Source organism: Symphalangus syndactylus, chromosome 15, assembly GCF_028878055.3.
Source record: "Symphalangus syndactylus isolate Jambi chromosome 15, NHGRI_mSymSyn1-v2.1_pri, whole genome shotgun sequence".
Taxonomy (NCBI): Eukaryota; Metazoa; Chordata; class Mammalia; order Primates; family Hylobatidae; genus Symphalangus; species Symphalangus syndactylus.
The window spans coordinates 44,194,670-44,206,767 of NC_072437.2; the positions used below are offsets into that span (position 1 = coordinate 44,194,670).

The window sequence follows — 12,098 nt, forward strand, 5'->3', positions numbered from 1 at the left end:
TTATCAGGGTTATTTATTATATAGAGATGTGAATAACCACAGCATGACAGCCATAAGGATAAGCCCTGAAACACTGGAGCAAGATGGTACTGTGATGTTACCAGGTATGTTTCAAGTAGTCATTTTTTCTCCATAAGCAATTTTAAGAAATGTGTGTGTTAGGCTATTTAGACACATAAAGAATGATTAGCAAGGGATAGTGCTTGCTTATAAAAGGGTTTTAAAAATCTTGACATACAAAGCATTTTATAGTCTACATAAAGTTAATACATATCAAAACAATAGACATAGAAATATAGTATAACAAGTTTTAATAGTTGTTTTCAAACTTGGCCATCTATGGCCTAATCTCTGACCTCACCTACCACTGCTGAATTAGTGGGGTGATGTAACTATGTTGCTTTTAATAAAAATCAGAACTCTGGCTCTCATGTGGCTCAGTATAAAGAACCTTCTGTTTATTTTTACTTTAACAACAGTGCAGTTGGGTTTTCCTCCTTATTTTTTTCTATTTTATTTATTTATTTTTTATGTTAAAGGGGTTTCAGAGACAGAGAATTTAGGGTGGGTCAGGAATTTTTTTTTAAATTTCATTATTTATGCTTCTTATGCTTCTTAATAATACTTTGATAAAGGTCTTTGGACACAATTTATTTTGCTTTAATTTTGAGGCTTTTATATATTCACTTAAATCACTGCTAAATTATCAGGCAGTAGGTCTCAAATTTTGTCGAATGCTGGAAAAATGCATATTCTTTATTGTAAGATCTTTGAATTTGTTTATAATGTTGATACTTTCTGAAGCTGTTTATATTAAAATCTTGAATGTCTAATGTGTCTGTCAATAATTTCATAGTAGCAATATTACTTGTAAGCACTTGACCATCTGAAAGTGAGAGCTACTTCTGAAGAGGGCATTGAGAAGAATAATTGCTCCTGGGCTGCATGTTAATTTTTAAATATAATCTTAATAACTTCATCAAACATTTATTTGAACCTTACTACCTATACATAGATACGTATTAGTGTACATGACACTATGTTGAAGTAAATATGACATTTCATGTCCATTTCAGAAATAGAGCAGCTTTGGAAAGCGGATGACTTAATAAAATCATTTTGAAAATAACCATCTATTTTCAGATATGTCTAAGGGTTTTTTTTTTTTTTCATTACAAGTCCTGGACCATGTCTTTGGTCATAATAATAATGACAATAATGTTAAAAAATACTTTTAATAACATGCACAGTCCCCCCACATATTTATACATATATTAAAAGTAATGATGTTTGTTGTATAAAAATCGTACGAACAAAAAAGAATGAATTGAAATAATTATAATCCCACTTCCCATATATAAACACTATGAACATATTGGTAAATATCCTTCTTGTATTTTTCCTTTGTGTATATGTCCATACTTGTAAAAAAGTGTGATCATATGCTACATATTGCTTTTTTAATCTATCTCTTTCACTTAATATTCTGAAAATATTTCTAGGTCATGAAGTAGTCTTCTACAATGTCACTTAAATGTTACAAAATATATTCCATTGATTAATGTTTGAGAATGAAAGCCTTCCAGGGTTTTGCTATATAAATTATACTGTAATGAGCATTCCTGTCGTGCTGTCTTTGTGCCAGTCATTTTAGGATAATGACTTAGAAGAAAAATTCTAAATTGACACATCCCCTCCGCTATAATACATGGGTACTAATATCAAGGATTTACTTCTGAGAAACCCTGCACATTTAATAGAGACTGATTGATAAGACAATTTGAAAATATCTGCCTACAGCTGTTTTATTCTGCCTTGATAAAAAAAAAATTACTCGTTAATGTCTTTATTCAGTTTAAATCTCGTTGCTTTGTTTAACTTGTGAAATGCAACTTTGAACAATACAAGCGTGGCTTTCTGTGTTTCATAAGTGTGTGCTGTATTAGTGGTGAAGAATGAACCAAACTTCAGGAAGATAGTCCCGTATTTGTCTTCAGAACTGGCAGATGTTGCTTGATATATTCCTGAAGATACAAGCTTAAAATATTACATGATGGATAAAGAAAGGATAAAGAGAAAATCTTGAAATCATGTGGCAGAAAACTCCTCCCTCAAGCCTGAAGAAGCCTTTTGTAATTTTCTCGTTTCTTTGACCTGGACTGAATTTTCATCAAATAGCACTTTTTGTTTTTCCTGGGTAGGAATAGCTCTGCTCTGTAGCCTTCCAATCAAGGAGCAGAAGTAAATTGTCAGGTTTATAGATGGTAATGAATACCATGTTTCAAGTTGACATAAATCAGGTAATTCCTTGAGCTTCATGTTCCAGCTTGTCTTACAGTATAGTTTATTTAAAAAGTATTTCAACCTAGTTTTGATGAACTTAAAACATACTTTTTTCTCTGATAATTGTCATTTTATTCTTTAAGCCCCGGCTTATCTTACAGATTGTATCTTTATGTCATTTTCTCTCCATGTCTGGTGACAGGTGGCCTCAGTTCATGAGGCTTTTTGCTACTCTTCTTGCGCCGCTTCACTCCTCACCCCTGCGTTTATCTGAAATTATAATGAGTTTTTCTTCTTTGCTTTTTAGTTTAAAATCTTACTGCTTAGAGCTTGAGAAGCATCTTTCTTGCGCCTCTTTGTGTTCTATACAGTGGACTAGGAACTCTTTCTTTTGATTTCTCCTCTCTTTGATTACCAAGTCTCTTGGGCTACCAGTGGGCCTTGTCTCCCAGTTTCTATTTCCAGTTTGTGATCCCTGAATTCTCTATTTGGTAAGGGTCTGCCTGTGTTTTGCATATTTATGATAAGGAAGTATGCTAGTATGAAGCTCCTGGGCAAAGATAAAGAATAATCCCGCTTATTCGGGTGGGCTCCGTTACTGCATTCCAAAATCAGAATTTTATGTTTTGTTGATTCAGGTGCAACTAGAAATGAAATGTTATTTTTTGTTTTTGTATTGTGATTAATGGAGAGATTCATCCTAGTTCTCTGCCATTATTTTGGGAAGTATGTGTGTGTGTGTGCTTTTAACTTGCTTGCTGAAAATTTGTTTTTCCAAAAGGATAGAATTTATACTTGATGTTGATTTTGCTTGTAGCTTTGTGTTATTTAGTAGCAATCACTAACACGTGTTCCTGTGGTCCTTCTGTAATGCTGATATCCCTTGTTACAATTAAGCTTGTGCATTATTTTGATCAAAGTATATGGTGTACTATTCTATGGAGATACATGCAGTATTGATGAAATACAGTATTCTAGCCAAGATACATGACTGCTTTGAGATAAAAATAAAAACATAAGCATATATTTGTCTGCTCTGTGTTGGACAAACATTGAAAAAGTTTAGAGCACACTGAATGCTAAAAATGCTGTGAATAAACATTGAATTTCTAAGTGGGAAATGTACAACTGGTTTTGAATATCCATTTTACAAAGCAAGGGATATCTGTAGTTGGACACAATAGATGTCAAATACAGAAGCTTTAGGTCTGTATTTTTCTGTGACACTAATGACTGTGATGTATGTCTGAGAGTAGAGTGTTGCCTCCATTGCATGTGATTGTATTGAAATGATTGTAACCAACATTATAGTTTGTTCATCGTGGTGCATGTTTACTATCAGACTATATCTAATACTAATTCATTTTGAAATTAGGTGGGATCTCAAGTCCTTGGTTATGGAAGATTTATAAATATAAGCAAAAATGTAATAAGTATGATTAGTTGAATTAGTCTCTGCTAATTTATAATTCTTTATTAAAAAGCACAGTCTGCTTTTGAGTTTATCTTTATTTCGTGGAGAACTCTCATTTTGACTTCAACAGAGGAGTAAATTCATTTTGCGAAGTGTTTGCTTGTATTGTAATATAAATACTTTTTCTTCCTTTTGCACAGATTGCCACACTGAAGGTCAAAATATTTTATTCACTGATGGAGAATATATTAATCAGATAGCTGCTTCAAGAGATGTAAGTATCCTGAATCTTAAGTAACTAGTGTAAATGGAATTCCTTTTCCTTAAATTATTTAGCTTTTATTAGATAGACTGTAGAGCCTTGAATGACCTCTTTATGTAACGTAATGCTGTGGATGTTTTATTTTTCTTAGGATGGCTTTGTTGTCAGAATATTTGCCACAAGCACTGAACCTGTTCTACAGCAAGAATTGCAACTTAAACTGGCTAGAAAATGCCTACATGCCTGTGGTATCTCACTATTCGATCTGGAAAAGGACTTGCATATTATAAGTAAGATAGCGAATTAAGTGTTTTCCCCATATTTTAATTTTCAATTTTTCATACTCTTAAAAATGAACATTCTGTTTTCACCAGTTCAGCTTATATTGTAGCAGCTATTTTGTGTCTGTTACTATGAATATAAAGGATAATTTTGAATTAATATGAATAAATAACTAGGAAACACAGTCTTTAAACAAAGTATGATATTTGAAGACCATTCTAAGGAATTGACTAATAATTTCTCATTTTAGTTTTGAATAGAGCAAAACAAAATAAAATTTAATGAGAATTATGGATGGATATTGGTGAATGTCATTAGTTTATATGCTGCATCATTATTCAGCTATGTAAAAATTTGAAAACTTATGTTGTAAATGTTATTACAACAATATACATAGTTCTCTCGTTGAAATTTTTAAAGTTTTTACTTGAACAGATTTTCAAGGTAACTATAGAATGATCTCATAGATTGTGAAAATGATAATTGGCCTTACACACGGATCAGTAATCTTTCATTTGGATAGAGAAATACAGATAACCACAGAGTATTTCTTGGGCTTAGATTATTTACTTTTGTAATGTTGTAAAAGTAATTAGGATCATGAGTTCTCCTGAGAGTTTTAGTTTTGGCTTGCCATGCCACTCCAGTTTAATACTGACCTTCCATAACTTGTAGGGTTCTTTGCAAGATCCACCTTTTTTGACTTATCTCATTACATTTAATGAACTTGGCATTAGTGCTTTACTTTCTGTATTCTAATTATGTATTTTTATAATTCTTCCCTAGAAAAATCTCGAATTGAAATTACAGATTTAAAATTTTTAAAGCCCATAAACTAATTAGTAGTTTGTATAGCTGGACAAAATCATAAAATGTACCATATGTAAAGCTACAATTACTCATAGTTTTACAATTTGAAAATATGCGTAAGGATCTGTGTATGTATATGCATGTTTACATATATATATATATTTGAATTTATGGAGTAGCTATATAAGATGTTCTTCTGTAGAAAAAGACATAGGCAGAGAATCTGAAATACTTTAATTCAAATATCTGCATGGCATTGTTCCAAGCTCGAATGACTCTGTGTCTGGACTAACCTCTCCAACTTTTATATATGCTTATTTGTAAACCAAGTGGTATAGTTGTGAGAATCAAATGAGATAAATTTTGTGGATTGTATAATGCCTGGTACCTAATAAATGCTCAATAAAACTTTGGGCATTTATACATTAATTCAAGGAATGTTGCTGACATTGAATTTTTAAAATTTTTTGTTGTATATTTAAAAAATTAATTTGGTACTGGTTTGGAACAAGAGAAACAGATTATGATAACTTTATCTTTCCTTGGAATACATACCTATGGTTAATATTTTTAAAAATTTGAGCACGTGACATTTTGTCATCCTTTTTTAGTTATTTTGAATTGACATTGCAATCACTTAAAATAGTACATGTTGTATTTAGAATTCTTCATATTAGAAATGCAATAGTATTTATTAGTCTCGTTGTATTTCAGGTACAGGATTTGATGAGGAGTCAGCAATTCTTGGTGCAGGACGAGAGTTTGCGCTAATGAAAACAGCAAATGGCAAGGTAAATTATTCTCTTTGGATTAAAAATGAGCATTCTCTGATTTAAGAGATTAAAGTACAATCTGTTGATTAGTTTATATAGTTTGCATGTTTAAGAAGAATCATCTTTTAAATTTTGATTTAAAATTATCTTTTATAAGATAAAATTTTATTCATGTCGGGAGCAGTACAGGCATGCCTCATTTTATTGTGCTTAGTTTTGTTGCAGTTCACAAATAATTGCTCTTTTTACAAGTTGAAGGTTTGTGACAACCCTGAGTTGAGCAAGTCTGTTGGCATCATTTTTCTAACAGCATGTGCTCACTTTGTGTCTCTGTGTCACATTTTGGTAATTCTCAAAATATTTCAAACTTCTTTATTATTATTATGTCCGTTATGGTGATCTGTTATCTTTGATGTTACTATTGTAATTATTTTAGGGTGCTGTGAATTGTGCCTATAGAAGACAGGAAACTTAATGGATAAAAGATATGAAAAAGCTATTATGAACTGTGTCTTCTTGGCAAAATATGTGTATTTCTTGCTCAACTCCCAGAAGTTGAATAGTGTAAAAAAGAGTTTGTTTTTATGTGAATTTTGTTTTTCAATAAAATATTGATGTCCTTTTTTTTCCTCATGTGAAACCTGATGCACTATTTCCCAAAAAGTACCATAATTCCTTTTTTTTTTTAATACATAAGATATATTACACTGGCAAATACCAGAGTCTTGGAATCAAACAAGGTGGTCCTCCAGCAGGAAAATGGGTTGAGCTACCAATTACAAAATCTCCAAAGATAGTACACTTCTCAGTTGGACACGATGGCTCTCACGCCCTTTTAGTTGCAGAAGATGGGAGCATATTCTTTACAGGATCTGCTAGTAAAGGAGAAGATGGAGAATCAAGTAAGTTGAGTGATCAACTATGCATTTAGTAAAAATAAATGCTTTATTTTAGTAAAAATAAAACTTTATTAACATAAAATTTATCAATTTCAATAATACTAACCTCACCAAGTTAATATATATGTCATTGACTTGATGTAACTGCTTAATAAATATATGTTGAATGAATGAGGAACTTATTTTACTTTCCAGGATCTAACAAGAATACATGTGAATTACAACTTGGGAAAAAAAGGAGATTTTAGATATGTGTTAGTGGAATGGTATTAATAATGCAATAGCTAATTTGGAGATTGGGCCCTCCAGGAGTTTGGTAGAAAACTAATATTACTCACTGAGAATTTGAATGTACTTCAGGGAATGAGGATCTAGCAATGATAGCATAAATATTAATTGACCAGATGAGGCTAGCAGGTTCACTAATTTTAAGTGACATGTTGGGAAGCCCAGGCCTTTGTGAAAATAAACAGTGTCATAAATGAAAATAATACATTTTTTTTGAGCTTTATATACAAACCATTATTATTATTATTTGTACATAAAGGTCTTGATTTAATCTAATTTCTTTTTTAAAGCTAAGAGCAGACGGCAATCCAAACCTTATAAACCTAAAAAGATAATTAAGATGGAAGGAAAGACTGTGGTGTATACAGCCTGCAATAATGGAAGTAGTTCTGTTATTTCTAAAGATGGAGAACTCTACATGTTTGGAAAAGATGCCATTTACTCTGATAGTTCAAGTAAGTTAATAAAAAGTTTTACTTTTATGCAAAGAAGTTTCAGTACTAGTTATATATGACAAAGACATATCTAGAAAATTTATGTTTGTAGCATGCTTTCTCTACATTTTTTATATTTCCTTCCAAATGTGAAATATTTCGAAAGAGAAATTTTCTGTCATGTCTTGTCACTAGGAGCACTTTCCCTAGTTCCATGCAGAGCTAATCATAGAGCTTGGCAAGGGAAGCTTCGCTGTAGCTGTGACTTCTGTGGATGTTTTCCCTAGACTCAGGTGCTTATGGGACATGTCCCTGGGACAGTGGTAGTATCCTGAAGAAGTGATTTTCGTGACATAGCTAGTTTATAATTGTTGAAGTATTTTATCTCCCCCATTAGGGTCTTTGGCTGGGATGATCTGTCTTATTTACTATTCTATCCCCAGTGCCTAGCACAGTGTCTGGCACATTGTAGGGTCTCAATAATTATTTTCTAGTGCCTGGATGACTGATAAACCAAAAGTTTAAGAAGTGAATATGAGGGGTAGAACTAGCTAAATCGTTTTATATTTATAAATGCTAATCTCAAAAACTTGTCATATTTGGTTACTAGATTTTCTTTCTAGCAGCTAGAAATGAATACAATGAGTGAAGAATCCCACTTGGAAGGATTTTATGTGCAATAAATATGTAAAGCCTTGGAGCTTTACATATTCTTTGTAAAAAGGAAACTATAATTAATGAAGTTTATGATTAGAAATTTATGTGATTGTCCCATGCTGGGGAAATTACACCTGTAGAACACTTATAGCAATTAATTATTAAGTTGAGGTGTACCCAGATGATAAGGGAACTGGCTTAATGTCGTAATATTTAGATTCTCAGTTGGCTGCAGCTATCAGAGTAAATTAAAATTTGGGAGTGGGCGCTTGTACAGTTTAAAAATAATATTCAATATAATTGTTGCTTGCTAACATCCACTGGGTAGAGCTGATGGAAACTTGTATATTTCTTCAACGTATATTTATTGAGCATGGATGATACATTAGTGATTGATGGACCTAACAGACCTGGATACTGCCTTTTTGAGGATCTGAGAGACAGTTGGGTATTACAGAACTTAAATATTGGGGAATTGGTATTGAATGGTTATGGACATAGACTGAGATCCTAGCACCAACACTTTTTTTTTTTTGAGATGGAGTCTCACTGTGTCTCCCAGGCTGCAGTGCAGTGGCGCAATCTCAGCTTACTGCAACCTCTGCCTCCTGGGTTCCAGCGATTGTCCCACCTCAGCCTCCCAAGTAACTGAGATTATAGGCACGTGCCACAACGCCCAGCTAATTTTTTGTATTTTTTGTATTTTTAGTAGAGACAAGGTTTCACTGTGTTGGCTAGGCTGGTCTCAAACTCCTGACCTCAAGTGATCCACTCACCTCAGCCTCCCAAAGTGCTGGGAATACAGGTGTGAGCCACCGCGCATGGCCCTTGGCACCAACGCTTTTAATTGGGTAACAGTTTACTTAACCTTTAACTGGGTAACTGTTTACTAAACGTTTAAGAGTTTTCTTTTTGTTTTTTTCTACCTGCAAAAAATAGATAATGATAGCACCTGCTTCATGTGGTTGTTATGAAGATTATAGGAGGTGGAGCTTAAGAAATGTTTAGCACATCGTGTAAGGTCTCAAAACATGTCAGCTAGTACTGTTGATAATAATAAATAACTACTGTTTTATATATACACACACACTTACCTTTTTCAACTGTGCTAAATATTAAAAGTGGAAATTTTTGAGGTATAATTAACAAAAAGACCTAAACTAGTGAAAGGTGAAAGTGAAGGCCATCTTAAGGTAGTGATATCTGAGCTAATAATGTAGAACAGTTTTCCCAAAGCATAATATGAGATTGATACTATTTGTAATTTAAATAAAACAAATACTTGAAAACATGTTTTTATTTTAATGTATATTGGAAAAATAATAATCTTCGATTGTTAATGTTATTACTACTGATAAGGTTAAAGATGCTTCAATCAATTTAGAGTTGATACAAAACACATTAAATAGATAATATGAGTGGCACTTGGATATGACAAGTATAATGAAAGTAATATATGAATAAGTGAAGTTTAGAAAGTAACTATTGGATTGTGGAAGAAAGCATTGTAGGTTGAAAAGAATTGAAAGATACTGTTTTGGAAAGTCTCACTGGTTTCTGTGTAAACAATTTCATGTCAATATACTGTGAAAAGTATTTTACTTTGTTTTGCTGAGGCAGGTCAAAGCAGGTAAAATAAATTATTTATGGACTCCTTTGTGCTTAGACTAGAAAAGTTTGAGAGTACTGTGGAGAGGTGTTACCATTTGGAGGAAACATTCAGGAGAAGTAAGCTCGAGAGAAAGCTACAGTAAAGATATGTCCCAAGTCTGGATGATAATATTTTAGGATTCATTGAAGCTACATTACAAAGTTACAAAGTTAATTCAGTGATACTCTGCCAGTCTTTTGGCTACTTATTTCTCATTTTGTTGAGTTATTTTGCCCCAGAAATAAACGGTTTTGCATTGAGGTAGTTCTTTTACTAGGCTCAGAAGGGCCTTTTTGTTGTTTTTACTAAATTTGTTTCTTTCCTGTAGGTTTGGTAACTGATTTGAAGGGCCATTTTGTAACTCAGGTAGCTATGGGCAAAGCTCACACTTGTGTTTTAATGAAGAATGGAGAGGTGTGGACATTTGGTGTAAATAATAAAGGACAGTGTGGACGAGACACTGGTGCCATGAACCAAGGTGGGAAAGGTAGGTCTTTAATTCTTAGATATTAAAATTTGTGTTGTCTTTTCATTAGTTTTTCAGAACAACATAGTGAAAAGTCTTGTTCTTTTCAAAATGAGTGGCTCTTCTTTTTCTTTTTGTTCCTATTTAAATTTTTTAAAAAATTTTTATGGGTAGATAGTAGGTATATGTATGGGGTACATGAGTTATTTTGATACAGGCATACAATGTGTAATAATAATCACAGGGTAAATGGGGTCTCCATCATCTCAAGCATGTATCCTTTCTTTGTGTTATGAGCACTCCAGTTATACTCTGTCAGTTGTTAAAGTATAGAACAAATTATCGCCAACTGTAGCCACCCTGTTGTGCTATCAAATAGTAGATCTCTTGTATCTAATTATATTTTTGTGCCAACTAACCATCCCATTTCCCACCCACTCTCCCCGACTACCCTTCACAGTCTGTAGTAACCAGCATTGTACTCTCTATCTTCATGAGTTCAATTGTTTTAATTTTTAGCTCCCACAAATGAGTGAGAACATGTGAAGTTTGTCTTTCGGTGCCTGGCTTCTTTCACTTAACATAATATCCTCCAGTTACATCTTTGTTGTTGCTAATGATAGGATCTCAGTCTTTTTTATGGTTAAGTAGTACTACATTGTGTTTATGTACCACATTTTCTTTATGCATTCATCTGTTGATGGACACTTAGGTTGCTTCCAAATCTTGGCTATTGTGAATAGTGCTGCAATAAACGTGAGAGTGCAGATATCTCGTTGATGTACTAATTTCCTTTCTTTTGGGTATATCCTTAGCAGTGGGATTGTTGGATCATATTGAGTTCTAGTTTCAGTTTTTTGGGAAGCTCCATACTGTTCTCTCCAGAGTGACTGTACTAAATTTACATTCTCACTAACAGTGTACGAGTGTTCCCTTTTCTCCACATCCTCTCCAACATTTGTTATTGCCTGTCTTTTGGATAAAAGCCATGTTAACTGGGGAGAAATTATATCTCAGTGTAGTTTTGATTTGCGTTTCTCTGATGATCCATGATGTTGAGCACCTTTTCATATACTTGTTTGCCATTCGTATGTCTGCTTTTGAAAAACGTCTATTCAGAATTTTTCACGTTTTTTAATTGGATTTGAGTGGCTCTTTGACTTTATATTTGTGAATTAGGAAAACCACTGAATTTCTTATTTATTTGATAATATTTACTGATAAAATATCACTGGAAAAACAACTACACTTTAGATTTTTTATTTTTGAGCAAATGTGCTGTCTTACTCAAATCATCTTCTAAATTCTACATAAAATAGCGCTTCTTTGACTAAGCATCTTTGATGACTACATTACTCCAGAAAAGTCTTTTCCAAACACTTTTTTATTAGCTGCTTTTATACCACGTGTTTTAAATTTTAACCATTTTTGGCAGCAATCTATCTGGCAAATACTATCTTCCCATTTAACAGCACATGCTACCTGTAATTTAACCTGTTCTTGACAACTAAGAGTGATCCTTATGAATATCTGACACTTTACCAAGAAAAGACTAAATTGTAGATGCACCTTCTTCACAATATCCCTTGCTCCAACCCTCAGGCCATTGAAGAGAACAAAGGGCTCTCTCCTTTGATTGCCCTGTTTGCTGTGGTCTTGTTTTGTTGTTGTGGTTTTAAATAGCATGTCTACTTCTTGCCCTTGATTTTTATATCTAGCTGCTATCGTTATGTTTATACCTTTCACTCCAATTTCTGATTTTGGGCAAGAGATTAAACCATACATATATATTATTAGAACTAAGCATTGAACTTTGGTTAAAGTACCAATAATTTTGAGGATTAATGCTGTATAAATTAACAAAACCTGGTTTTTCTGT

The 12,098-nt window shown here is 33.0% G+C and overlaps 1 protein-coding gene across 22 annotated transcripts in view; it reads left to right on the forward strand.

Moving 5' to 3' along the window:
* Positions 1–12,098, forward strand: part of MYCBP2 (MYC binding protein 2) — a 284,800-nt gene that overhangs the window by 58,533 nt on the left and 214,169 nt on the right. For all 22 annotated transcript variants that reach the window (XM_055244152.2, XM_055244162.2, XM_055244155.2 and 19 more), the window contains exons 8-14: positions 8–104; positions 3,898–3,971; positions 4,111–4,249; positions 5,766–5,842; positions 6,522–6,726; positions 7,302–7,466; positions 10,082–10,240. In XM_055244152.2, the coding sequence (XP_055100127.2) occupies positions 8–104; positions 3,898–3,971; positions 4,111–4,249; positions 5,766–5,842; positions 6,522–6,726; positions 7,302–7,466; positions 10,082–10,240 (916 nt within the window). The remainder of the gene's footprint in view (positions 1–7; positions 105–3,897; positions 3,972–4,110; positions 4,250–5,765; positions 5,843–6,521; positions 6,727–7,301; positions 7,467–10,081; positions 10,241–12,098) is intronic.